At 52.8% G+C, this 26209-nt stretch overlaps 1 protein-coding gene across 4 annotated transcripts in view; it reads left to right on the top strand.

Annotated features, from left to right (window-relative positions):
• IQSEC2 (IQ motif and Sec7 domain ArfGEF 2) overlaps window positions 1-23554 on the top strand; it is a 75618-nt gene extending 52064 nt beyond the window's left edge. For 2 of the 4 annotated variants that reach the window (XM_032620197.1, XM_032620199.1), the window contains 12 exons: window positions 3952-4213; window positions 5393-5794; window positions 8233-9128; window positions 10489-10650; window positions 11105-11227; window positions 12217-12383; window positions 14665-14804; window positions 15583-15708; window positions 17568-17667; window positions 18222-18383; window positions 19990-20163; window positions 21305-21447. In XM_032620197.1, coding sequence (XP_032476088.1) covers window positions 3952-4213; window positions 5393-5794; window positions 8233-9128; window positions 10489-10650; window positions 11105-11227; window positions 12217-12383; window positions 14665-14804; window positions 15583-15708; window positions 17568-17667; window positions 18222-18383; window positions 19990-20163; window positions 21305-21318 — 2728 coding nt within the window. In that variant the 3' untranslated portion in view covers window positions 21319-21447. Of the gene's footprint in view, window positions 1-3113; window positions 3190-3951; window positions 4214-5392; window positions 5795-8232; window positions 9129-10488; window positions 10651-11104; window positions 11228-12216; window positions 12384-14664; window positions 14805-15582; window positions 15709-17567; window positions 17668-18221; window positions 18384-19989; window positions 20164-20650; window positions 20701-21304 lie in introns of those variants that run through there. The other 2 variants (XM_032620202.1, XM_032620198.1) reach the window with 2 other exon arrangements.
• The last annotated feature ends 2655 nt before the right edge of the window (window positions 23555-26209 follow it).

Here is a 26209-nt window from a genome sequence, read left to right as displayed (position 1 = left end):
TGAGAGAGAGAGAGAGAGAGAGAGAATGAATATGAGTCTATTGTGAGATGTAAGAAAGAGAAGAGAGATTTTTTCCATGTGATCAGCATTTGCCACGCAGTTAAAATAATGTGCAGAAAGTGCCTGACGCAGGGAAGGTGCGCTGTAAGTGCGCTGAGTGTTTGGGAGTTCTGAGTTAAGGGATCCCACGTCCCCAGGTCCCATTTCTTTAGCAGTGTATATGATGCCCTCCAGCTCTGTCCTTTTTGGGGGGCTGTGTTGACAGCCCGACCTTCCTGCCACTATTACCTTTGCAACCAAAACAGAAGGGAGAGGAGAACTGCCAAAGGGTAGAGGGCCAGGGGCAGCAAGGGGCTAGAAGTGGGGATAGGCAACAAGATGTTATATCATGAGAAGACAGCCTGGGCCCTGGGTTTGCATCCTGACTTTCTCACTTAATAGCTGTGTTACCTTGAGCAAGTTTACATCACCTCTTGCCTCAGTGTCCTCATCTATAAAATGGGGCTAATGGTGCCTGCCTCAGTAAATTGTAAGGCTTCAATGAGCTAATTAATGCCTTTGCCCTAGGGATAGAGGTGACTCTGGGGTCCTATGGCAGCACAGAGGAGGAGCCTGTAAGCAATCCTGTGTGAAGGGCTCAGGCAGGCATGGAAGGGAACACCCAAGCTAAATGTTGAAGGGTGAGCAGGAGGTAGCCAGGTTGGGGTAAAGGGGCAGAAGGTATATGAGGCAGAGGTCCGGTCAGGAGAACCATCCTCAGCTATGGTAAGGAAGCTGGAGGTTATCCTATGGATGATTATTCCTGTAAAACCTAAGTAGATCACGCCCCTCCTCTGCTCATCTCAATCAGAGGAAAAGCCAAAGCCTTTTTCGTGGGCTCAATGCCCTTCACAATTTTGCCCCAATTACCTTTCTGATCTTATCTTCTATCACTCTCCCCTCGTTTACTCTGCTCCAGCTTCACTGGCCTCCTGGCTGTTCCTCAAACATGCCAAGCACAGTTCTATCTCAGGGCCTTTGCACTGGCTCTGCCCTCTGTCTTGACTGCTCTTGTGTCAGATAACCACACAGCTCACTCCTTCACTTCCATCAGGGCTCTGATTATATGCCATTTATTCAAAAAGCCCTTCCCTGACCACCGCGTCTAAAACAGCACCTTTAATCACCCTGCTGTATTTTCCTTCCTAGCACTTCTCTCTACCTGAAATGATAGTATATATTTATAGTCTTCTTCTCCCACTAGAATGTCACTTCCACGAGGGAACAAATCTTACACGTCTTGCTCACAATTGTATTTCCAGCACCTAGCACTGTGCCTGGCATGTAGAAGGGGCTCAGTTGTTGTTTGTTGAATGAGTTATGAGAAGCCATGGAAGGGTTTTAGTGGGGGAGCAAAATGGTCAGATTTCTACTTTGGAAAGCTCTCTCTGGCCACAGGATGGAGAACGGATTGGGAAGAGGAGACTGGAGGCTGAGGTCAAAGTTCAGGTGAGAGGATATATTACCGCAGCCGCCAGAGCTCATTCACTGACTTCCTCCCCCCAGAAGCTTTCATTGAGCACCTACTCTGTTCCAGGCCTTGTGCTCTGTGCTAGCGGAGAGATTACCAAATTCTCTTCCTGTGCTGGGATTCTGGGAGTCAGGAACACAAATAGCTGTCACGCTTTGCCAAAGCTAACCTGCTCCATAAAAAGAAGGACAGACATGTGCTGTGTGTGGGAGCCCTGAACAGGATCAGCAATCATTTCTGGCTAGAGGTGGGCTTCGGGAGGGCTTCTTAGTGGTGGCATATGACCTGAATCTTGATGGCACTAGGGTGTGGGGGGGTTCTCAGATTGCAGATGGCAGAAGATGATAGGGATGGCATTGCAGGTAGAAAGTACTGTATGAGCAGTTTGGGAGGTGGAAAGGACAGGAGTATTGGGGAGAAACAGGATTTGGGCTGGCTGGAGGGAAGGGTTCATGGGGTGGGGGACTGGCAGCCAACCCTGCAGTATGGCTTAATGTTTAAGACTGTGAGCTCTGGAGTCAGACTGCCTGGATTTGAATCCTGGCTCTATCATTAATAGCTGTGTGACCACAGATACATTACTAACCTCTCAGTTTCTTTATGTGTAAAATGAAGACGAATAACAATACCTACCTCATAGGGTTGTTTTGAAGAGTAAACAAGTTATTAAATGTGAGGTGGTAAGAACAGTGCCTTACTAAACATTAGCTACAGTATCTTGGAGAAGCCTCAAATGCCACAATAAGGAACTTGGGCTATCTCTTGTGGGCAGTGGGAACCATGGATGGTTCGTGAACAAAGGAGACGACAGTTGATCAAAACTGGGAGCCACGTGCTGGGAGGGGAGAGGTTTGAGAGGTTGGTGGGCAGGATCCTGCAGTCCTGAAGGGGCGAAGAGGAGCATCTTAGATGCCTGGGGGGCGCTGGGCTGGGTCTGACCCCTGAAGGGGGACTTCACAGGCCCCAGAGGACCAGAAGGAGAGAGCATCTGGGCAGGGCAGCCCCTCAGTCTGTTTCCGCCCTGCTCCTGACAGTGTAGCAGATTAACACTTGGGAGGGTAGAGGGTGAGCAGTGGGCGGGAGCCCCCACCAGGACAGAGCCAGCGCCAACGCTGTAACCCACCGCACCCAGCCCCCAGACCAAAGTGCTCTTCTCTGCCAGGCTGGCAGGCCCGTTGTAGCTCAAGCTCCTGAAACAGTATGGAGCCCCCCTCCACCCACCCCAGCTTGCCCCCGTTCTGGTTCTGCGCCCTGGGCCTCTGCAAGTAGGGGCTGGGGAATGGCCCCTTAACCCTTTCGCCAGCCAAGAGCCCCCTCACCCCCGTGCCTGCCGGCCTCCGCCACATCTCTTCTCCCCACAACCCCCCCCATGCCTCCCCCTGCCTGTCGCCCCCTCCCAACCCCCCTCCAGTGTTCCTGTCTCTGCGGCTGCTCATCGTGCCTGCCCAGCTCAGGGCGCCTGGGCTCTGTCGCCACCTGAGTTCCCTGGCAGCCTGGTTGCCATGGCACCGTGGGAGCAGGTGTGGCAGAACAACAGCTCCGGGTAACCAGGGCGGGCAAGACCCAGTGCCCAGCTCCTACCACTCTTCAGCCTTGAGACCCTTGTGCCCCTCCCCCAGCTGAACAGAGGAGGCCATGAGGAGAACAAGGAAGTTGCCCCGCAGGGCAGCTCTTTACCTGTGAGGATGCTGGATGGGAGGTGCCTCCCACTGTCACTGAGCCCATGTCCTGGCGGCCAGGGAACCCTGGGAACTGGCCAAGCCCGGAGTCCAGGCCTCTGAGGGCAGAGGCAGGGCTGTAGGGGGCAGGGCTGGGCGAGCAGGGGAGAGCCTAGATGTGCAGGATGTGGGAGTGGGCCTCAGGCCTGGGGACAGGGCTGATCGGGGATGGTGCTGGGGATAGGGCTGGGAGGGATGCATGTCTCGTCTTGTCTCCTCTTGGGGACAGAGCTGTGAGGGGAAGAGGTCTGGGGGGGTGGAGATACAAGGGAATTGGTCCCTCGGGGGAGGAAGGGTTTTGGGATGGAGCTGTTAGGGGCTGAGATGATTAGAAAAAGGAACTTGAGGGGACAAGAGTGGGAGGAAACTGGTCTGAGGATAAGGCTGTGAGGGAACATGGCCACGAGGGGACCAGGCTGTGAGAGTAGAGTAGGACTGGAGACAAGACTGTGAGAAGACATGGCTGGAGGGAAAGGAGTCTAAAAGGATGGAGCTGCGAGGGGACAGGGCTGAAGGGGCGAGGACAGGACTGTGAGGGCAGTGAGGAGACTACTTGGGGGGTAGGACTCCCCTCTGGCCTTTAAGTATTGGGGTCCTTGTATCTGTGAGGACGCTGGGGAGGATGGGGTTGTGGGAAGGGATCTGGTCCACCCACTCTCAGTCTGGCCCAGCAGGCCTGTCTCCTGTTCCCACATCCTGGCTCATCTTATCTCATCCCCACAGTGTGGAGGGTGATGCCCCAGGCAGTGACCTGAGCACAGCGGTTGATAGTCCCGGGAGCCAACCCCCCTACCGGCTGAGCCAGCTGCCCCCCACCAGCAGCCACATGGGGGGCCCCCCTGCTGGGGTGGGCCTTCCCTGGGCTCAGCGGGCTCGCCTCCAGCCAGCCAGTGTTGCCCTGAGGAAGCAGGAAGAAGAGGAGATAAAGCGCTCCAAGGCCCTGTCGGACAGCTATGAACTCTCCACAGACCTGCAGGACAAGAAGGTGCCGACGACGAGATGGCTCTGGCCGGGAGTGGGGGTGGGGGTGGGGGTGTGAGAGGACCAAGGGAGGGATTGGAATGTGGCACTCAAAGGTGGTGTCCAGGGAGGGATAGTGAGACTAGAACAGGAGAAGACTGGCTCCAGAACCCTTCACCCTACTAGGGCCTCACTGACCCATTCACCATCCATCCACTGAGTCTTGTATTCACTCAGCAAACATTGAGGGAGCTCCATGCTGGGCACTGGAGATGTAAAGATGAAACACCTGGACCTAGTCCTCAAAAATCTCAGTGTAAGGGGAGAAGCACACACATAAATTGACAAGTTCAGAACAGTGTGTTACAAAATATCACATGTATCACACAAGGTATTGTTTAGCTACAAAGGGGACACAAAATACTATGTACAAAAGAAAAAAACTGGAAGGACATATCCCAAAATGTAATTGTGGTTATGCCAGGTGTTGGGACTTTAGGTGAACCAAACTTCCTCCCTTCCTTCCTTCCTCCCTTCCTTCCTTGCTCCCTCCCCTCCCTCCCTCCCTCTCCCCTGTCCTCCCCCCTTTCTTCCTCTCTCTTTCAATTTTCTTTCCTTCCTTCCTTCCTCCTTTCCTTTTTTCCTTCCTTTCTTCCCTCCCTCTCTTCCTCTCTCTTCCTCCTTCTTGTTTTCAATTTATGTCTTCCTTTCTTTCCTTTTTTGGCTTCTCTGTGTTTTTTCTTTCCTTATTTTAAAATACTGAATGTCTACTTCTTGTAAATAAAAAAAGAGGGGCTTCCCTGGTGGCGCAGTGGTTGAGAGTCCGCCTGCTGATGCAGGGGACATGAGTTCGTGCCCCGGTCCGGGAGGATCCCACATGCCGCGGAGCGGCTGGGCCCGTGAGCCATGGCCGCTGAGCCTGCGTGTCCAGAGCCTGTGCTCCGCAACGGGAGAGGCCACAACAGTGAGAGGCCCACGTACCGCAAAAAAAAAAAAAAAAAAAAAAAAAAACCACAGTTCAGTCCCGTGTGACATGTGCTATCTGAGATTAAAGTGAGAACACGACACTGAGAGCCCAGCCTGGCGCATCCAGGCAGCTGTAAGCAGTTAGCTGTGACTCGAGCGGTGGTGTGGTTGAGGCCCAGGGAGATGAGGAGGCTGTAGTGAGTTTTTGACCTTGTTCCCCTCCACCCTCCCCTGCCAGGTGGAAATGCTGGAGAGGAAGTATGGGGGCTCCTTCCTGAGCCGCAGGGCTGCCAGGACCATCCAGACGGCCTTCCGTCAGTACCGCATGAACAAGAACTTTGAGCGGCTCCGCAGCTCAGCTTCAGAGAGCCGCATGTCCCGCCGCATCATCCTTTCCAACATGCGGATGCAGTTCTCCTTTGAGGAATATGAGAAGGCACAGAACCCCGCGTACTTCGAGGGCAAGCCTGCCTCGCTGGACGAGGGTGCCATGGCTGGTGCCCGGAGCCACCGGCTTGAACGGGGGCTCCCATATGGAGGCTCCTGTGGAGGGGGCATCGATGGTGGGGGAAGCTCCGTCACCACATCTGGAGAGTTTTCTAATGACATCACAGAGCTTGAGGACTCCTTCTCCAAACAGGTCAGCATCCCTGAAAAGAGCCTTTCCTCCCCATCCCTGTGCTCTGGCTACTCCTACGCCTTTTTACCTGTACTTCAAACCGAAAGAAGTTGCCCAACAAGCTTTTGATAACAACGAATAGCTACCTTCTGCGTAGGGACTGTGAGAATAATGAGAAAGGATTGGCAAGAGAAAAATTATATCGTTTAAACAAGCAAGTTAAAAATCTGGGTGTCTAGAACACATAAGAAAATTAAAGTTCTCACTCTTGGGAACGTGAGCCACTATCAGATAAAGGCCTAACAGGTGATGAGCTCCTACCCTGTACCAGGTGCTGTATATGCCTCATAATGACCTTCCAGACCGGTGTTGTTATCCTGGTTTTACAGGGGAGGAGACTGAGGCTCTGTGGCCCTGAGAGGTGAAGTGACTTCCAAACTGGATTGGAACTCAGCTCTGACTGGTTCCAAAGGTTTCCCTTATACCATACGACCATGGACCAGGCTCTGTGCTGGGCGCCATGTGGGAGACAGATGAACCGGCCAGGGTTCTTTTTCTCAAGGATCTCCCCAAGCCAGTAGGAAATAGCAGACACATGTGCACAGGACTGTCTCCTGAAAGAATGTGCTCAGAGCCATGAGAAGGGATCACATGGGAACCCAGAGGAGGGAGAGGAAACTTTCTTCTGGGAGGACCAGGCAGGCTTCTTTGAGGAAACAGCACTGGACCTGGGCCTTAGCAGACAGTTAAGAGTTAGCAAGTTAGAGATGGTCGGGAGGGTGTTGCTTGCATAGGCGTTGCATCAGCAAAAGCAGGAAAGGGTGGGAATGTAACCGGCAGTGATAGTGGTAGGAGATCACTCTAGGCTTGTGGTATGTCAGCATAGCTGATCAGCTGCAAATCCCAGTTTTGCTATTTCCGAGCTATGTGACCTTGGGCAAACTGTTTAACCCCACTGAAACATGATCAATAAAATGGAGATAAGACCTTCTTTTTAGAGCTGTTTGGAAGGTTCAGTTCAGCTAGGTAGTATATCTGAAAGCACGTAGTACATGGTAGCTGCTAAGTACATGTTAGTTTCCTTCCTAAAACCAAAGAGGTATTTGGCAGAAATTGTTGAATGACTGAATAAAAGAAAGTTTATAAGAGAAGAAATTATTCTGCTCTAACCTCTGTGATCTGGCCCTGCCATAAACCTGGGCATGCTTCCCTGGAGGTGTGTTGGGGCCGGGGCGGGGGCGGGGGGGTGGCAGGGGCGGGTAGAGGGAAGGAAAGAAGTATTAAAGGGAAGATCTAAATCAGTCATTTATTCATTCATACAACACATTTAATTGAACATCTCTTCTGTGTCAAGCAATGTGTGTCGAGCTGAGCTAAAAAGAGAGAAACCTGGCCTGGACCCATCCCTCAAGGGGGTAATGGAGCATTGGGCTCACAATCCAGCCTGGGCCCAACTCTCAGTGCTATTCAAATCTGATGGGGAAGTGTATTCATTATCTATTGCTGCATAACAAATGACCCCAAAATTTAGCAGCTTAAAACTGAATGTAAAGGCGTAGCTTAAACAACAAATAGTTTTTGAGGGCCAGGAATCTCAGAGTGGCTTGACTGGCTGTTCCGGTTCAGGGTCTCTCATGAAGCTGTGATCAAGCTGTAGGGCAGGACTGTAGTCTCTGAAGACTTGACTGGGGCTGATGGGTCTGCTTCCAAGCTCACTTTCTTGGCTGTTGGCAGGAGGATTCAGGGCCTTACCACGTGGGCCTCTCTATAGGACTGCTCACGGTGTGGCTTTCCCCAGAGTGAGGGGTCTAAGAGAGGGAGCACAAGTGAGCGAGAGTGCTCAGGATGGAAGCTGCAGTCTTTCATAACCTAATCTCAGAAGTGACATCCCATCACTGCTGCCGGATGCTGTCAGTCCCATAGACCAACCCAGGGATACTATGGTACACGAGGGTGTGAATACCAGGAGGCAGGGATCATTAGGGGCCAGTTTGGAGGCTGAAAACCATAGGCAGAGTTACCAGCCATGGTCCAGATTCTCGAGGCTAAATATTATGGATTTCCTAAGAGAGAACCAGACAGAGGGCTCTGGGAGCCCAGAGGCAGCTGGGATTTTGGTTTACCCTAAGGGAAGGCAGAGGCAGGAATGTGGCTTGGATCAGGGAGGAGGTGGCATTTGGCTTGGGTCTACATGGACATGAAGGAGGTATTGGGATATCTGAGAAGGGAACTTGTGGGCATTAGTTCCAGCTCCTGTGAGCTCACAGTGGCTCCCTGGGAGTTATTTTATATGCTGCAGAGAATCTGTGGAGGTCGGGGAGGGGAAGCCCTTTTTTTGGCTGCCCCACCAGGAAGATTCCCCCCTTTTTCTTTCCCTCCCTCCCTCATTCCCACCCTTCCACCATCCCACCATCCTTCATCTTTCCTCCCTTTCCCTCCTCCCCTTTTCTCCCATACAGGTAAAGTCTCTGGCTGAATCCATTGACGAGGCCTTGAACTGCCACCCATCGGGGCCCATGTCTGAGGAGCCAGGGTCAGCCCAGCTGGAGAAGCGAGAGTCAAAGGAACAGCAAGAGGACAGCTCGGCCACATCCTTCAGTGACCTTCCCCTCTACTTGGATGACCCAGTTCCCCCGCCATCCCCTGAGCGACTGCCCAGCACAGAGCCCCCACCCCAGGGCCGGCCTGAGTTCTGGGCACCCGCCCCTCTCCCACCAGTTCCTCCACCAGTGCCACCAGGGACCCGGGAAGATGGTAGCCGTGAGGAAGGCACTCGCAGGGGTCCTGGGTGCTTGGAATGCCGGGATTTCCGGCTGCGAGCTGCCCACCTTCCCCTGCTTACTATTGAGCCTCCTAGTGACAGCTCCGTGGACCTGAGTGACCGCTCAGATCGCGGCTCTGTCCACCGTCAGCTCGTGTATGAGGCTGATGGCTGCAGCCCCCATGGGACCCTGAAGCACAAGGGGCCACCAGGCAGGGCCCCGATCCCACACCGCCACTACCCAGCCCCGGAGGGCCCAGCCCCAGCCCCGCCAGGGCCCCTGCCACCAGCCCCCAACAGTGGCACTGGGCCCAGTGGTGTGGCTGGGGGTCGGAGGTTGGGGAAGTGCGAGGCAGCAGGCGAGAACTCTGATGGTGGAGATAATGAGAGCCTTGAGAGCTCCAGCAATTCCAACGAGACCATCAACTGCAGCTCTGGCTCCTCTTCGCGGGACAGCCTGAGGGAGCCTCCAGCCACCGGCCTGTGCAAGCAGACTTACCAGCGGGAGACCAGGCACAGCTGGGACTCGCCAGCCTTCAACAATGACGTGGTGCAGAGGCGGCACTACCGAATCGGCCTCAACCTCTTCAATAAGTACGTGCTCCCGTTCCCACTCCCTCACCCCTTCCTACCCTGCTGCGGACACTTTGACCCCTGGAGGCAGTGATCCTGCTGCCACTATCCTCTCATTTTGTGGATGGTGTTTCTCTTCAGCTGTTCAGGGAAAAGAATTGGCAATAGGCTGACAATAGTAGAAAGCTGCCCCCACCCCCATGAGAGGCAGTTCTGGTCCTAGTTCTGCTTCTGGCTGGCTGTGTCATCTTGGGTGAGATGCTTCCCTCTCTGGGCCCTAGTTCTCTGTCTATAGGATGGATTCTGAACTTTGGGTTGCCCACCTTCCATTTTTGGTAGGGAAGCGATGTGGTGTATAAAGAACCCTGTTCTCAGAAACGGGAGACTTGGGCCAGACTCACTGGGTAGCCCTGGGCAAGGTGTGTCCCTTCCTTGGGCTTCAGTGTTTCTATCTATTAACTAGCAGGGTGTGGATATTTGAGGTGTTGGGGGCAGGGTGCTGTGTTGGACTAGTCAGTGACCAGGACCGAGCTCTTTCTAGGTACCTGGTCTTGTGCCAGGTGCTTAGCAATGGAATGGGAGTGTGACGTTTGATTAGAAAATAATTAGAAAACAAATGCTTAACATCTTCATAGCCTATGAGACACGGCCTTCTATATTTAGTTCTCAGGATAACTCAGGAAGGTTGGCAGTCGTGTCCCTATTTTATAGAGAAGGAACTGAGGCTTGGAGAAGTAAAGGGAATTGTCCCAAGTCATGCGTAGTAAGTGATGGATCTGAGACTCCTGTGGCACCAAAGTCTTCCAAATTCTAGCCTCGTAGGACCCTAAGGCTCTGGGGTTCTGAATATGGGATAGCTCAGACCCAGATATGGCCTAGTGGAAAATGGGGAGCAGCTTGTCTATAGAAACACTCACAGAGGCTGGGTGATACCTGTCTGAGTGGGATGTGGGATGAGGACAAAGTAATCTTTTCACTTCTCTCCTACTCTGAGGGTCTGTGACTCAGGGAGAAGGACTTAGCCTGGAACTCAGGCTTTCTCCCAGGACTCCTCAGTGCCTGTGAGGAATATCAAAGGTCCTGGCACACAGCAGGCTCTCATTAGATCTTAATTTTCTTTCAATTGTAGTGTGGCTCCAGTGCAGGAGGAAGTTGGGTTGAGGATACCTTGGAATTTTGAAGCACTGTGAAATGGGAAACTGTCTTCTTCTCCTTGGTCCTCAGTTTTCTCACCTGTACCATGAAGGGAGTGGACCAAGTTATATATTCGATTTCCTTAGTTCTCTGAGGACACGGTTGGGCCCAAAATTAGTTCAAGAAATGGGACGGGGGCAGAGTTCCAGGAGGACAGTCATCTCATCTACCTCCCCTCTTTCTGCAGGAAGCCAGAGAAGGGTATCCAGTATCTGATCGAGCGGGGCTTCCTGTCAGACACGCCGGTGGGAGTGGCTCACTTCATCCTGGAACGGAAAGGCCTGAGCCGACAGATGATAGGGGAATTCCTAGGGAACCGGCAGAAGCAGTTCAACAGAGATGTGTTGGAGTGAGGACCCCAGGCTGGGGCAGACTGGGCCAGGGGTCCCTGGAAAAGGAGGGCAGGAGGGAGATAAACTTTGCAAAACAGGATGAATAGACCTTCCTGCTCCCATACCTCTCTGCCGCAAAGAGATCTGATCTCTCTTGGAACTAGTCCTAAAGTCTTCTGGGTGGCCCCAGGCAAGGCATGCTTGTCCTTTGGCCTGCTTTGAGCCTCAGTTTTCCCATCCCTGATATGAGTGGGTTGACGGAACAGACCATTAGTAACCATGTGTCTGGCCTGGACTTTTTGGGATGGATTCCATTTCAGACGTTCTATCCTCATAAGTACTTGCTTAGGCCACAGGTCCAGATTTTGGAAGTCTATCAGTGGGGGTGTTGGTTCATTGGAGCAGGTCAGGGTGGGTCAGGGGTTTTCTGCAGGGAAATTGAGAGTTCACACACCCTTCTCTGCTCCTCAGCTGTGTGGTGGATGAGATGGATTTCTCCTCCATGGATTTGGATGATGCACTCCGGAAGTTCCAATCCCATATCCGGGTTCAGGGTGAGGCCCAGAAAGTGGAACGACTCATCGAAGCCTTCAGGTGTGCCCACTTCCCACTCCTGAAGCTGCCCTTCCCTACTTTGGGGGGCAGTGTAGGATGTGTCTACAAATCACCTCTCTGAGCATTATACTTTCTTAACCAGAAAATGGAAGTTATAAATCCTATCTTGCAAGGCAGTTGTGAGGATCAGAGGTAATGTGCCTAAAGTATCCAGCTCAGCATCTGGGACATGGGCATCCAACAAGTGACAACAGCATCAGCAACAACAGCTTATATTCACTGAGCTGATACTGTGCTCGCCAGATATTGGGTGCTGAGCTGGACACTTTACATGATTATTTCAGTGAATACTCACAACGACCTGGTGAGGTAGGTGCTTCTCTTATTATTCCCATTTTGCAGATGAGAAATAGGAAGTTTAGAGAAGGTAAGTAACAAGCCCAGAGTCATGTGGTGAATAAGCAGTGGAACCAGTATTTGAACTCGTGTGTCTGACTCCATGACCCATGCCCTTAACTATTATCTTCCTCTGCGAATGCTTCGGGGATCAGGCATCAGACCTGGGTATAAACCCTGGCTCCACCACTTTGAGGTATTTAGAGGAGAAACAGAAGAGTTACTGAGAGCTTGTTTCCCAACATGGGAGAAGGATTTGCTTTGTAGTCAGAAAGATCTGCATTTTCATCCTGGTTTCACCATTTATCAGCTCTGTTGCCTTGGGCAAGTTACCTTACCTCTTTGGACCTCAGTCACTTCATCTGTAAAATGGGGCTGCTACTAGCTACCTTGCAGGACTGTGATAGGATTACATGAGATAATGTACATAAATCCCCTGGCAAAACTCCATGAAAGGTAGCGGTTGTGATTTTTACATGCTAGTCTTGAGGAAACTCTGAAGAAAGACGAGAGACCCAAAGGGTTTGGGAGTATGTCTTGGAGGAAGGAGTTGGTGGTGCCAGATGGGAGGATAGTGGGTAGGTGGAGGTTACTGGTGCCTGACCCTGGCCCTGACCCCTCCTGTCCTGCAGCCAGCGGTACTGTGTGTGTAACCCAGCTCTTGTGCGCCAGTTCCGGAATCCAGACACCATTTTCATCCTTGCTTTTGCCATCATCCTCCTCAATACCGACATGTACAGTCCCAGCGTCAAGGCTGAACGCAAGATGAAACTAGATGACTTCATCAAGAACCTGAGAGGTGACCCCAGACCTCCCCATCAGCTTTCCCTATCTTTTACCTGGGAAGGGAAAGTGGGCTGGGTGGCAGGGGTGGGGAAGGAAGAGGGAGATCACATCTCCTCCCTGGAAATTAACCTGAATTTCTGCCAAGGCTGGATGTGCCCACAGCATTTACTTGTTAATTCACTCAAATAGTCATTTGTCCATCCATTCATTCCCACACTGAATACTGACTGATTAGGAGGTCCTGAACAGGAGGTACAAGCCCTGGCTCTTACGGAACTTACACTGATTCACTCACATGTCTGTTTACTCATCACTCCCTCTTTCCCTCCCTTGTTTATTTATGCCCATAAAGGCTCGTTTATTTTAGGTACCCTTTCCTCCACTTATGCATTCATTTATTCACTCCACCAACCAGCCAGGCAGTTGACACTGGGTGCCTCATGTGTCCCAGTCCCTGTGGTGGGCGCTAAGGACTGGGGAGGGGCATCTGCCACAGTCCCTGCCCTAAGAGGGCTCCCGGTTTGTGGGAGAGATACCCAGCACAAGACAGGAAGTGAACTGTGATGTCAGGCCAAAAGTACAGTCAGAGCTCAGGGGAGAGAGAGCCTACCTCCAACATGCTTCCTGGAGGAAGCAGTATTTTCATTTTCAGGTGGTTCTTGAAGGCACAGATAATGTGATGGAACAGTGATAGAGGAGGCTTACCTAGCAGTAAGAATAACAAAGGCACAGAGGTAGGAAAACGTTAAGTTGTTTGGAGAACAATCAAGAGGGGGTGGACAATCCAGTTGGTAAGGTCAGTTGGAAGCAGTATCCAGCAGCCTTGAGTGCCAGATGAAAGGTGTCACCTTCACCTTTTTTCTCAGTTTATTGTATTGATGTCAAGCCCTGCCTCTCACCAAAGAGCAGCCTACTAAAAATGGCACAGATGTTAGGATTATTTAGACAGAAATGAAAGAGGGAAGTATAATTGAGGAAAAACAAACAGACAAGACAAATTTGCTGACTGTCGCGGTTTGCACAGTTGGGCTCTGAGCTCTCTGGCAGCTGAGGTAAAAAGGCGGTGTGATAAAGGCTGTTCCTTTAGCACCTGGTGTCCAAGGAGGAGGTGTGGCATTTCCAAAGGAGAAAACATTTTCTTTAGCGGAAGGTTTAGAGAGAAGAGTGAGTGGGTTTCGCTCAGCAGACAATCAGAAGGATGGTAGACTTGAGAGGAGGGAATTAGACAGATCAGAGGCCATCTGGAGCTGTCTCCCAGAATCTTGCCATTAGTCGTTCGTTCGTTCCTTCATTCATTTCATCCATTCTCCCTTCCCCTCTCGCTGTCTCTCTCTCTAGCTCTCTCTCTTTCTCTCTTTCTCTTTGTGTGTGTGTGTGTGTATGTATATGTGTGTATATGTATACATATATACATATACATATTTTATATATGTGTGTATATGTGTATATATTTCCCCCTCCAATTATTAAATAAATAAGCAAACAAACAAATGAAATAAATACCTGCTCATTCTGGAAATTTTAGAAATATAGAAAGTTATTAAAAATTTTAACCATCCAAAATTCTGCCCCCTGGAGGCAACCATGGTTGATATTTTGGTGTATTCCAGTCTTTTTTTCCTGTGCATATGTAACTTTTTCTACAGTTAAGATCAGGCTGTACATGCAATTTATTATCTTGCTCTTTTCACTTAACTTGCTACAGGAATTTTCTCATGCTTTTTTGATAAACATCAAATTTTTAATAGCTGTAAATTATTTTATGAAACAGGTATACTCAACTTTACTTAAGTATTCTGCTGTTAGAACTTAGGTTGTTTCAAATTTTTCCCATAAGTTGTACTTATACATATATCTTTGCACATATTTCTGAGTAATTCCTTAGAGTAGTTTCCTAGAAGAGGAATCACTGAATACTTAGGCTTGCCAAATTACCTTCCAAAATAGTTAACGTCAGTATATCTGCCTGCTTCCCTGAACTCTTACTAACACTGGATATTATCATTTAACATTATTTTTGCTAGTTAGAAAGGCCAAAAAAAAGTGTCTGATTGTTTTAGTCACACTGTACTCTGAGTTGTTTAGATAAAATCCCCACCTTGGGGAAGAAAGCAACTGACTATCTTGAAGGGCGCCTTTCTTGGCCCGATCCTGACCAAGGGACCGAGGGTGCCCACTCCCTCCAGTCCTGGCCATTGTTATGGCGCACGCTTGGGTGTGGGGTGTTGTGGAGAATCCCTGCCACCCACTCCCCACATGTATACTATATATTCCTGTGTATTCCCTCCACCCAGGGGTTGACAATGGTGAAGACATCCCCCGAGACCTCCTGGTGGGTATTTACCAGCGCATCCAGGGGCGTGAGCTGCGGACCAACGACGACCACGTGTCCCAGGTGCAGGCCGTGGAGCGCATGATTGTGGGCAAGAAACCGGTAAGCGCCTTGGGAGACTGCAGAAGGGACAGGGTTTGGGAGGTGAGTCCATGCCCCTTTCTGAGCCCCAGGCTCCCCTCAACTGCCTAATGGAGTGGGTGGTGATGCATTCCTCAGGGGTGGTGGGGCAGGTTGAGTGAGATGCTCTATGGGAATGCATGTGGCACATGGCAAGGCACATCATGGGTGCTGTATAAACATTAGCATCCTTCACACCTCTGGTTTTGCCTGTCCATCCCGAGTGAGCAGCCAAGATAATAATTAGCTGATGACCAAAGCCAAGAACACACTCTAGTCTTTTAGTCAACAAACATCTACAGGTGCCTTTCCACTGAGCCCAGCATTTCGATTGGCACTGGGGACACAGATATGAATAAGATGTGATCTCTGTCCTTGGAAGCACTCCCAGACCGGGTGGGGAGGTGTCAGACAAAGACACAATACCTTCACCTTATAGTTAGGTTAATTTAGGGGAGTACACGGGAGGGAGAGGTCATTTTCAGCCCAGGGAGATCAGGAATGGCTTCTTGGAAAAGAGAACCCTAGAACTGGGGTTTGGAGGAGGGATGGAATGTGGCCATAGGGAGCTGGGCAAGAAAGGCATTCCAGACACAGGGAGCTGCCGGGACAAAGATAAGCCGAGGCTTAGTTGCTTAGACTCGTGTGTCAGAGTGACAGTGATATGTACCAGAGGTGAACTTCCTCTTGCAGTTAATGTTAAGATGCCTGAAGCTGGTGGGCTGGCCTTGCGGACACCTATTTCTTCATGCCTATCTAGGTCCTGTCTCTTCCTCACCGTCGACTGGTGTGCTGCTGCCAGCTCTATGAGGTGCCAGATCCAAACCGCCCACAGAGGCTAGGGTTGCATCAGCGAGAGGTCTTCCTCTTCAACGATCTCCTTGTGGTATGAGCACTGAAGGGAGAAGGAGGGAAGGTGGTGAGCTTGGACCCCGGGTCTGGTGTGAACCATATTAACATTGGTGGGTGGAGGCTTGGCAGGTAAGGAGCTCTGCCATGTGATCTGAGTGCCTCAGCCCCTCCTTTACTTCACCATTTGGAGGATCCATTTGGAGGTAGTGGCAGCCACACGGGGGCAGAAAATGTGAGGACCAGGGCAGATGACAGGCTTACAATCTGGGAAGTGGTAGAAAAAGTCCCTGCCCACCTCAATAGCCCAGTGAGTTGGCTGGAGGAAGTGAACCTGTGACCCTGGGGTCAGTCTGAAACCTTCCGGTGGTCGGTTGACTTGAAGTGATTCTTAAAACCGAGCCCATCACCAGTGTAGACGTGTGTCTTTTAGAACTAGGACTCTTAGGACTCTGCAGGTGGGAAGGGAAGTTCAGGGTCTCCTGTCCAACCTCTTACCCCACGCAGGAGCCAGCTTCCTGCATGGCCCTCTGTTTGCATGAGTGCAGGCACAGAAGGCTGCCTTCCTCCAAGGCAGCCAGTTTCCCATTCAGACAGCTCTGACTGCTAGAATCTGTCTCCCAGTGGGTTTCCTTCAATAATCTTCACTCAACCCTTGGGATCACAGAGAACAAGTGTTCTCCCTCTGCTCTGAGACAGCTCCTCAGGGGTTTGAGGACAGTGACCTGTCCTCCCTTGGTCTTCTGTCCTTTAGAGCAGGTCTCCCAACCTCGGCACTATTGACATTTGGGGCAGATGTGGGATACTTTGTTGTGAGCGCTGTCCTGTGCATTGCAGCATGTTTAACGGCATCCCTGGTCTCTACCTACTAGGTAGCAGTAGTACTCCTCAACTAACAATGTCTCCAGACATTGATAAATGTCCTCTGAAAGGCAAAGTCACCTCTAGTTGAGCATTGCTGCTTTAGATGAAGCTCCTCCAGTGCCCTCTCTGAGCCATTATTTCCTCCTCTATGAAGTAGAGCTAATCCCTATCTCAGGGTTGTCATGGGGATGAAATAAGAGGTTAGATGCGGACTAGCCTAACCCAGAGGAGGGCCTGGCCCACGCAGGTATTGAGTAAATGTTTCACCATCCATCACGTGCTGAAACCTGTGGGTGCCCAGCCCCATGCTAGGCACTGTGTTCCCAGAGATGAAGGAGACTCGGTCCTCGTTCTCGGGAAGCTCACAGTCTGAAGGGCTAAAAAGATGCTTCGCATAACTGTGCACTGTAACCATCCTGAAATCAAATCATGTGCTTTTAAACACCATTTGCAGGTGGTCTGAGGTGTTTACAACTTATATTAGCTCAGTCCAGAGTGCCCAAGTACTTGACAAAGACCTTGGGTTGTTGAGAAGAAGACTTGTTAGCTCTATACATTGCTTTATTGAAGATTGCTAATGTGCCCCGGGTCTGGTCCAGGTGGGCAAGATACGTGAAAACCAGACTCCTCTTGGCGCTCCCAGTCCAGCAATCACACACTCAGAGTACTCTCCTAAAGCCTAGCAGTGAAAGGCACTGAACCAGCACTCTGGAAGCTCAGAAAGTGGCGGGAAATCTATGTGAGGTGTTAGAACAGGCTTCCTGGAGGGAGCAGCCTTCAGTTAGTTCCTGTAAAAATCGAAAGTGCCTGTTGTGCATCATCATTACATCAGGAACTTGCATTTTGCTCCCGTCTTTCCTGTTCTGCTCCACAAGCTTCAGTTCGCCCCAGCTTGTGGGTATGTGTGTTTGTGTGTATATGTCTGTTAGTGGCAGTGGGGTAGAGGGGAGGGCAGCTGCAAGCAATAGGTGCCATGTGGAAATTCCCCACCCCAAACCCTGCCTCTTGTCTTTTTCCCCACCCCTGCCGAAGGTCACCAAAATTTTCCAGAAGAAGAAGATCTTGGTGACGTACAGCTTCCGTCAGTCCTTTCCCCTCGTGGAAATGCACATGCAGCTCTTCCAGAATTCATGTGAGTCCCTTCTTGGATCCCAGCATCCCAAGAGTCTTTGCCGTGGCCCTCATGCTCATCCTTTCTCCACACCAACCTCCAGTTTTGGGACTCCTTTACAACTGGGCTAAGGTCTCCAAAGCACCTACTTGGTCCCCGGATGTAAGACAGGCCAGGGTGGAGTATGACTTGTGCCCTGGGGAGCTCATGGTCTGGCAGAGAACTGCAGCATGTATGTTTTTTGGTGGGCCAGAGGCATGGCGATCATGGTATGCATTGAAGGACTAAACCAGAGGAGCTTTGATGGGTGGCCTTCTGGGCAGCAGAAGCAATGTGAGTAGAGGTAGAGGCATGAGAAAAGGGGTTCTAGAGAGCAGCCAGAGTTCAGTCTGCCTTTACAACCCAGGGCCATGATTACCAGGAGTTTGGGGGCTTTGGAGCAAAGGGGAGCTGCTGCTGATGCTCATGCAGAGAAGAGGCTGGGTCAGAGTTGGACATTAGAAAAAAATTATTTTACATATGAGCCACCTTGCTTCAGTCCTGACGGAGGTGCCTGACCTCCCCTCTCCCCACAGATTACCAGTTTGGGATCAAGTTGCTGTCTGCAGTACCTGGCGGGGAGCGCAAAGTCCTCATCATCTTCAATGCCCCCAGCCTCCAGGACCGGCTGCGCTTCACATCCGACCTGCGAGAATCCATCGCTGAGGTGCAGGAGATGGAGAAATACCGCGTGGAGTGTGAGTAGCCCAGCCACGTCTCCTTCCCCGTCTCCTGATACAGTGCCTTGCAAACACTAAGAATCCTGTCCTCTGAGAAGCTCAGAGTTGAGGGTTAGCTTGTCCAACCTTCCTACCCTCATTCCAGGAACACTTCAGCCTCTGCTTGAATAGCTTCAGTGACAAGGGGCTCATTAACCTCTCAGCCTCAGATTCTTACTCCAAGCCCTAATTATGAGCCAACTCTTCCTTCTATTGAAAGGCAGCAGGGAAAAGAATCAGGGTATTGGAGGTAGGACTCTAGGTTCAGATGCCAGGTATGCTACTTATTATCTGGGTAAACTGGGGCAAGGTGCCTGACTCTCTGAGCCCCAATTTCTTCATACATGAAATCGGGGTGGTGAAATCTCCTTCGCAGAGTTGTGGAGATTCAATGAGATAAGGTGGAATGTGTGTCCTACATGTTCGTAGGACATGAGTGTTGAACATCCTAGGTGTCCGACAAATGTCAGCCCCCATCCCAGCCTCTCCTTTCCTCTCCCCACATTGTAGTTCCCGAGCTGAGTCCTGGTGACCCATTCCCCCAGCCTCCAGGGGCCATATCAAGTCATTTTGATCATATATGATGGAAAATAGTGATTACATCTCATTCCTCCCAATGCCCTCTAAGTTTTCTCTTCTCCAGGCTAAGCAGTCACAGTTAAGTAACATGGTGTTAAGGAGAAAGAGGCAGGCAGAGAAAGACAGAGACAGAGACAGAGGCGGCGGACAGCTCCTCGGTGAGGCCTTCACAGTTCCAGGATCTGCTGTGCTCCTCAGCAAGGCAGGGTCACTCATTCAGCTCTCCAGATCCTTGAGACCCTGGGGGCATTCAGAGAGAGGGTGAGCATGCCAGGCTGAGGGGAGGGTGATAGACAGAAGTCTCCGTGACCTCCGCAAGGAGGCAGGAGTGTAAGGCTGAGAGTATGGGCTCTGTACTCAGGCAGACCTGCTTCCAGAATGTCGCCTCCCCCACTTCCAGCTGTATGACCCTGGGCAATCTCTGTGACTTCTTGGATCCTCAGTTTCTTCCTCTGAAAACTGGCTACTAATACTTACCTCTGAACTGGTGTAAGGATTGAGAGAGATCGAGTACGCATAGCACCCAGCATACTGCTGGCACATGATAGATGATTTGATTCCCTTTGGTTTCCTGCTCCTGTCCTTCCAGGAGCCCTCTGCTCTGGAACAAGGTATCTGAGAATGGAGAGGGCTCTGGAGTGAGTGCCCTTCACCATAGGCTCGAAGGGCCTTTCTGCCCCTCCTGGGAACAAAGCAGCCAATGTAAAGCTCAGTTTTGAAAGGTAGGGGTGGTCTGGGAGACCAGGCAGGAAAGGGGAGAGGAGCCGGAGCAGCAGACACTGAGAGGGACAAGGGGAGACTGAGCCAGAGGAGATGGCACGAGACGGGCTGGGCGCCGCAGTGCTTAGGAGATGTAGCTGAGGTTTGGCTGTCCAGGGGGTGAAGCAAGAGGCCTGAGGACAGAGCAGGTGAGGAGGGGGAAGGCCCACGGAGGGCTGGGGTCAGTCAGGTGGCCTCTCGCTCCTGTCCCTGACCTTCGCTCCCTGTCTCCCCACCTGCCACCCAGCGGAGCTGGAGAAGCAGAAAGGTATGATGCGGCCTAACGCCTCACAGCCCGGAGGGGCCAAGGACTCGGTGAACGGCACGCTGGCCCGAAGCAGCCTGGAGGACACGTATGGGGCAGGCGATGGGCTCAAACGGGGAGCGCTCAGCAGTTCCCTGCGAGACCTCTCTGATGCAGGCAAGTCTCCCGGGGCCCCTGCCCAGGCTGGGGAGCCGTGGGACCGGGTGTCCTCTTCGCCTCCTATCACTGACTGCCAGCCTTCCTTGCACCCGCCACATGTGCACGCACCCTGCCTTCATCCAGAGCCCTGGGTGCCGCGCCGCAGGGGGCCTGGGAGCTGGGTCAGAACAGGCGGAGCCCAGGGTTTGGGCCAGGGAGCGCGAATGGGGCCACGGTCTTAGCCCCGCTCTCTCGCCGCTCCACCTCTCCTCTCTTTCCTCTTCTGTCTGTCCAGCACCACCTCTCCTCCTCCTCCATCTTTTCCTCCTCTCGCTCCTCGTCCTCCACCTCTCCTCCTCCCCACCTCCCCCTCTTCAGCAGGGGAAAGGGAATAGGGGTGTCTGTCCCCGGGAGGGGCCCAGACCTGGTGCCCAGCTCTGGAGCCCAGCAGGGTGGGGAGGGGGGGTTGCTGCTCTGACGCTGGGCTCCTTGCTTGTGGGTGCAGGGAAGCGGGGGCGGCGTAACAGCGTGGGATCGCTGGACAGCACCATCGAAGTAAGTGCCAGCTCCTGCCCCACTTGTCCTCTGCATGAGCCCTGCCCCGCCGCCCGCGGAGCCCCAGAAGAGGAGGGGACCTGTTGCTTCCCCCTCTTCCCTGCCGGGAACCCTGTGGCTACCTCTCCCAGCCAACCACTCTCTCAATCTGTCCTCAACTCTGTCTGTCCTCACTCCGCCTGTCTCTCAGTCTATCTTCCACTCTCCCAAGCCCCGTCTCAACCCCAGGGCCGACTCCAAGTAGTGATGCCCTTGGAGTTGGGCCCAGAGAAGCTCTTACCTCCAAGTCCTGCTCTTTGACCCTGAGCAAGTCACTCTGTCTCTCTGGGCCTAACATGCTCCCTGTCTGCAAAATGGGGATGAGGAGGAGGTACTGCTAACTCTTCCTCTCCCAGCTGAGGCTCAGATGAGATAGTGGATGTGACAGCAGAGCTCTGCAAGCTGGGGGTGCTCCATGTACAAGTACAGGACTGTGACTTGGTTTTCATTATGCCGTGGGGGGGTCCTGTCTCCCCAGCTCCAGCCCTCAGGGACCGGGTGGAGTTTAGGGTTGGGGGTTTAGGACATCTAGACCGGCCTGACTTCCACCCCTCCCCCCTTCCAGGGGTCTGTTATTAGCAGTCCACGCCCTCACCAGAGGATGCCACCTCCGCCCCCACCCCCGCCGCCAGAGGAGTACAAGAGCCAGAGGCCCGTCTCCAACTCCTCATCCTTCCTGGGCTCCCTATTTGGAAGCAAGCGGGGCAAGGGGCCCTTCCAGATGCCACCACCGCCAACAGGCCAGGCCTCTGCCTCCTCTTCATCTGCTTCTTCCACCCACCACCACCACCACCACCACCACCACGGTCACAGCCACGGCGGCCTGGGGGTGCTGCCTGATGGGCAGTCCAAGCTCCAGGCCCTGCATGCCCAGTATTGCCAAGGACCGGGCCCGGCCCCGCCCCCCTACCTCCCACCCCAGCAGCCCCCTCTCCCCCCACCTCCTCAGCAGCCCCCGCCCCTGCCGCAGCTGGGCTCCATTCCACCGCCTCCTGCCTCAGCTCCTCCCGTGGGGCCGCATCGCCACTTCCATGCCCATGGCCCAGTCCCAGGCCCCCAGCACTATACCTTGGGCCGGCCAGGCAGAGCTCCCAGACGGGGGGCTGGAGGACACCCTCAGTTTGCTCCACATGGCCGCCACCCCCTGCACCAGCCCACCTCCCCCTTGCCCCTGTACAGTCCTGCCCCCCAGCACCCTCCAGCCCACAAACAGGGCCCCAAGCACTTCATCTTCAGCCACCACCCACAGATGATGCCAGCAGCAGGGGCCGCTGGGGGCCCTGGATCCCGGCCACCAGGGGGTTCCTACTCCCACCCCCACCACCCCCAGTCACCATTGTCACCGCACTCACCCATCCCACCCCACCCCTCCTACCCACCCTTGCCCCCACCCTCACCCCACACCCCACACTCGCCCCTGCCGCCCACCTCCCCCCACGGCCCACTGCACGCCTCTGGGCCCCCTGGCACGGCCAACCCACCCACTGCAAACCCCAAGGCCAAGCCAAGCCGGATCAGCACCGTGGTCTGATGAAGGGAGAGTGTGAGCTGGGGACTAGGGAGGTCTGGGGAATCTGCAGGAGAGGGGCCTCACACCCTCTCTGCTTCCTCAGTTTTTCCAAAACATATATACACATAGACATGTCCTCCTCCCCACTGCCTCCCTGCCTTGGGACCCCTCCTCTAACCCCCAACAGTCTCCATGGGATTTCCTTCCAGATTCGAGACTCCTTGCCACTTGAAGCCTATACGCAAGGCTCTCAAGCTCTGGGGAGTGGTGAGGACCTTTCAGAGATCCTCGTCCTCTTTCCTCTCTTCACCCTCCCCCCTCCCTTTCCCTGGAGGTCTAGTTGGGTGGCCTCAGACCTCCGGGCCAGTGTGAGCTCCCTGTCAGCTCTGGCTGGTAGGGAAGGGCAGGTGTCGGGAACAATGAGGGTGAAGGCTTCCCCAGGGCACCTCTGGCCGCGTAGGGCCAGGAGGGAGCTCTGTAGAATTGTGGCCAAACCTCAGCTGACTCGGCCCTCTCTCTGACCTCAGGGCCTGGCCACGCACCTCCATGTGTCTCTCCACCTGCTGGAGGACATGGAGTGTCAGTGCACGCGGTGGGTGGGCCCCCACTTATGCTGGTCCCCGGGTGGGGCAGTGCATCCTCTTTGGAGCCAATCTCTGCCCTCTCTCCAGTGGGCCCCAGCCCAGACCTCTTCAGCTTCAGGACCTTGCCTCTCCTTGCAACGTTCTTATCCTGATCAAAGTCCAGACAGGTTTGGGGCGGGGGGGGCTCAGGTCTGGGATGAGAAGGGCGCTGCCCTCCCTCACCCATATTGCATGCCCCCCATTCCCTCACACCTACCCCACCTACAGCTGAAGACAATGCACTTTATAGATATTGCCCACACACACCTTGCTGGGGCGGGGCACCCAGCATCAGCCCTGGGGAGAGGGGCTCCCAGAGGGCCACCGTGAGCCTGAGATGTCCTTCCTGAGGCAGAGATTGGAGCCATCAAAGTGGGGGCTGGGAGCCAGGATGCCTGAGTCCTTCTGTCCGTCAAACTCTCCGCTGCCTCTCCAGCCCTTTTACAGCCCTGTTTATTTATTATAAATATATTTTTTACAAGCCCCAGCTCCTCTTCTTGCCCCGCATATCCAGCTCCTTTCTCAGCTCCTGCCTCCCTCTCCCCTCTCCACCATGGGCTGCAGTACAGACAGACAGATAGACCCTGGCTGTATGAAGGGCCAGGGACCCCAGGGCTTGGGGGTGGGGAAGGGCAGCAGCGGGAGGGGCTGTATGGAGAGGAGCTGGGGTTTAGGCATTGTCTTTTTTCCTCCTTGTATATAAGAATGTATATTTGATGCCTCATAAAAGACCTTGTGCTCACCTCCCGCCTCTGCCTCCTACTTGTGCCCCCTCCCCCACAGTGGAGACCCCGGAGAGAGGCCTTAGCCCAGGGAGGTGAGGCGCTGATGGTAGAAGCTCAGGCAACTGGGTGGGTGAGATGCTTTGGTTGGGTGGGAGGTGGGGGTGAGGGAGGTTTTCCTGTCTCGTTTCATTAACGATCTGCATGACAGAGCAGAGCGGCAAGGGTCTGGGCTTTGGAGTTGATCCAGTTCAGATCCTGGGGCTTCCCCTTCCTAGCGCCCTCGGGAAACTGAGTCTCTGTTTCCTCAGTTGAAAACTTGGGGTGATAAGCCATTGCCACGTGGGATTGTGATGAAGGCATGAGGTAACGAATGTCCAGCAGCCGGCATGGAGTAGGTGCACAGCAAGTCAGTTCCCTTCTCTTGCTTTCACAGGTTGGATACTTCCTCTACTCTTGTGGCATCTATTCTCACCCTTCCTGTGACTGGCCAGGCTTTGCCCTGGAGCCCTGTCTCCTTCCCCACAGCTGGGCCACATTTGTGTCCTTAAGGGTGTGGGGGGCGGGGCGGATGGTGACCTGGGCCAGGAAGTGAGGGCTAGATACATCCATTTTAAGAGCTCTGTGTACGTACTTGGGATGTTAGATAACAAATAGTTGAGCTCTATTTAGTTTACAGAGGAAGGGTCAGGCCCAGAGAATGGAAGGGTCTTTCCCAAGGTCACACAGCAAGTCAGGATGGGGCATTCCTGACTTCTAGTCCAGGCCCTTTTCCAGTGCCCAAAACTGCCTCCCTATAAAATGGACATGTTTCCAGCACCACTAATCATGTCCTGGGTCTCGGCAGAGCCTAGGAGGAATGGGGGACACTGGCTCTTGGTTAGGGTCAGCAGGGTCCCCAGAAGCAGCAGTCAGTAAATATTTGGAGGGCCTTCTTAGAGTGTGGAATGGCCTCTAAGAGGGAGCAGTTTGGATGGCCCCACTCTTAAGCAGCTGGGATCAATGTCTTTGTTTTCTTCCTCATACGCACATTTAAGCAAAAGCAGCAGTTGGGGCCATCTAAGCATTTGGTCCAGAATCAAGTCCAGTCAGCAGTTTTTTTGTTTCTTCCCTGGTGGACCAAGCTGGACTGCCTTTGGTTGTTCCCACTTCTCCCACCTTCAGCTTGATGGTCGTTTTGTCTTCCCAAAGCTCAGCTTTTAGTACTCAGTCAGACTTGACTGTTGCCTTTGGCAAGTCACCTTCTCAGAGCCTGGTCTTTCACCTGTAGCATACGGATAATAGTCTTACAGGGCAGTTGTTAATAGATGGATGTGAAATGCCTACCTCCTGCCAGACACACAGTCAGCTGTTCTCGGCCACCTACAGAAACAAGTACAAACTCCTTTGCCTTGACGTTGGAAGTCCTCCGCCACGTGGCCCCGGCCAATCTCTGTAATCCTCTCATTTCTCGCCTACACTTTGGCCATCCACTCACCACTCCCTGAGAAGATCTGTGTGTAATTTCCAAACTCAGTATTTTACCTGTGCCTTCCCCGCTGCCAGATGTACTCCCCTAACATCCCTGATGAAGGTTTTCTCACTCTTATGAGCTGGCCTTAAAGGACCCATCCCTCACAAAGTGCCCTTGATCACATTCTCTGAGATCCCTCACATCATTATCTATCTTCCCCACTAGGCCATAGCTGGCACAGATATGACACTGGTCTGAATCACCTCTGTCCAGAGTATTGCCCAGCACAGTGCTTGGCACAGCACAGATGACACTAAAATGTTTGTTGATTTGAATGAATGAATAGTTCTTTCTAAGCTAAATCTTAAAGTGTCTTGGCATTGGTTGATTTATTGATTGATGCAAGCTTTCAGGCCCCTCTGGAACCCCCCCTCATGCTTCTCTCAGCTCTCTCCTACCTTCTCCTCCTCCTCCCTTCCTCACTGCAGTCCCAGCACTGGGCCATCCCTGCTCGACCCTCCCCCTCTCCCTGGAGGCTCACCATCCAGACTGTGGAGGGGTGTTGGGCTCCTCACCTCCCCACTTCCCTGAGGACCTGAAGACAAGGAGTTCACTGGCTGTCCTCAAACGTTCTACTGCCAATCTCTTTGGCAATGTGGATGAGGAGGGATGACACACAACAAAGGACAAAGGTCCTAGAATCTCACGGAGTTCTTATCTTTATCTAGACCAGTGCTGTCCTGTTATAAGTCTTTCTGTGAGTATGGAAATGTCCTATACCTGTGCTGTCCAGTATGGTAACCCCTAGCCACATGTGGCTATTGGGCACTTGAAATGTGGCTCTTTGCAACTGAACTGAGGAACTGAATTTTTAAATTTAAATTTAAATAGCCACATGTGGGTACTGGCTACCATATTGGACAATGCAGGACAAGACTTTCAGAAGTAGACAGCCTGGGGGGATGATGTCAATACAATATAGTAATAAGTGCAGTCCCAGAAGGAAGCACAGCATGTGTGGGAGCACAAAGAAAGGGAAAACCCAGCTTGGGGCAGGGGTCAGGTAAGCGTTTCTGGAACCGCTCCTTTAGCTGAGTCTTGAAGGGTGAGTAGGAATTAGCCCAGTAAAGGAGGGCATTTGTCAGAGGGAGCAGCATGTGCA

Source organism: Phocoena sinus, chromosome X (assembly GCF_008692025.1).
Source record: "Phocoena sinus isolate mPhoSin1 chromosome X, mPhoSin1.pri, whole genome shotgun sequence".
Taxonomy (NCBI): Eukaryota; Metazoa; Chordata; class Mammalia; order Artiodactyla; family Phocoenidae; genus Phocoena; species Phocoena sinus.
The sequence above is the reverse complement of the archived record's forward strand: the minus strand, read 5'-3'. Positions and strand labels throughout refer to the sequence as shown.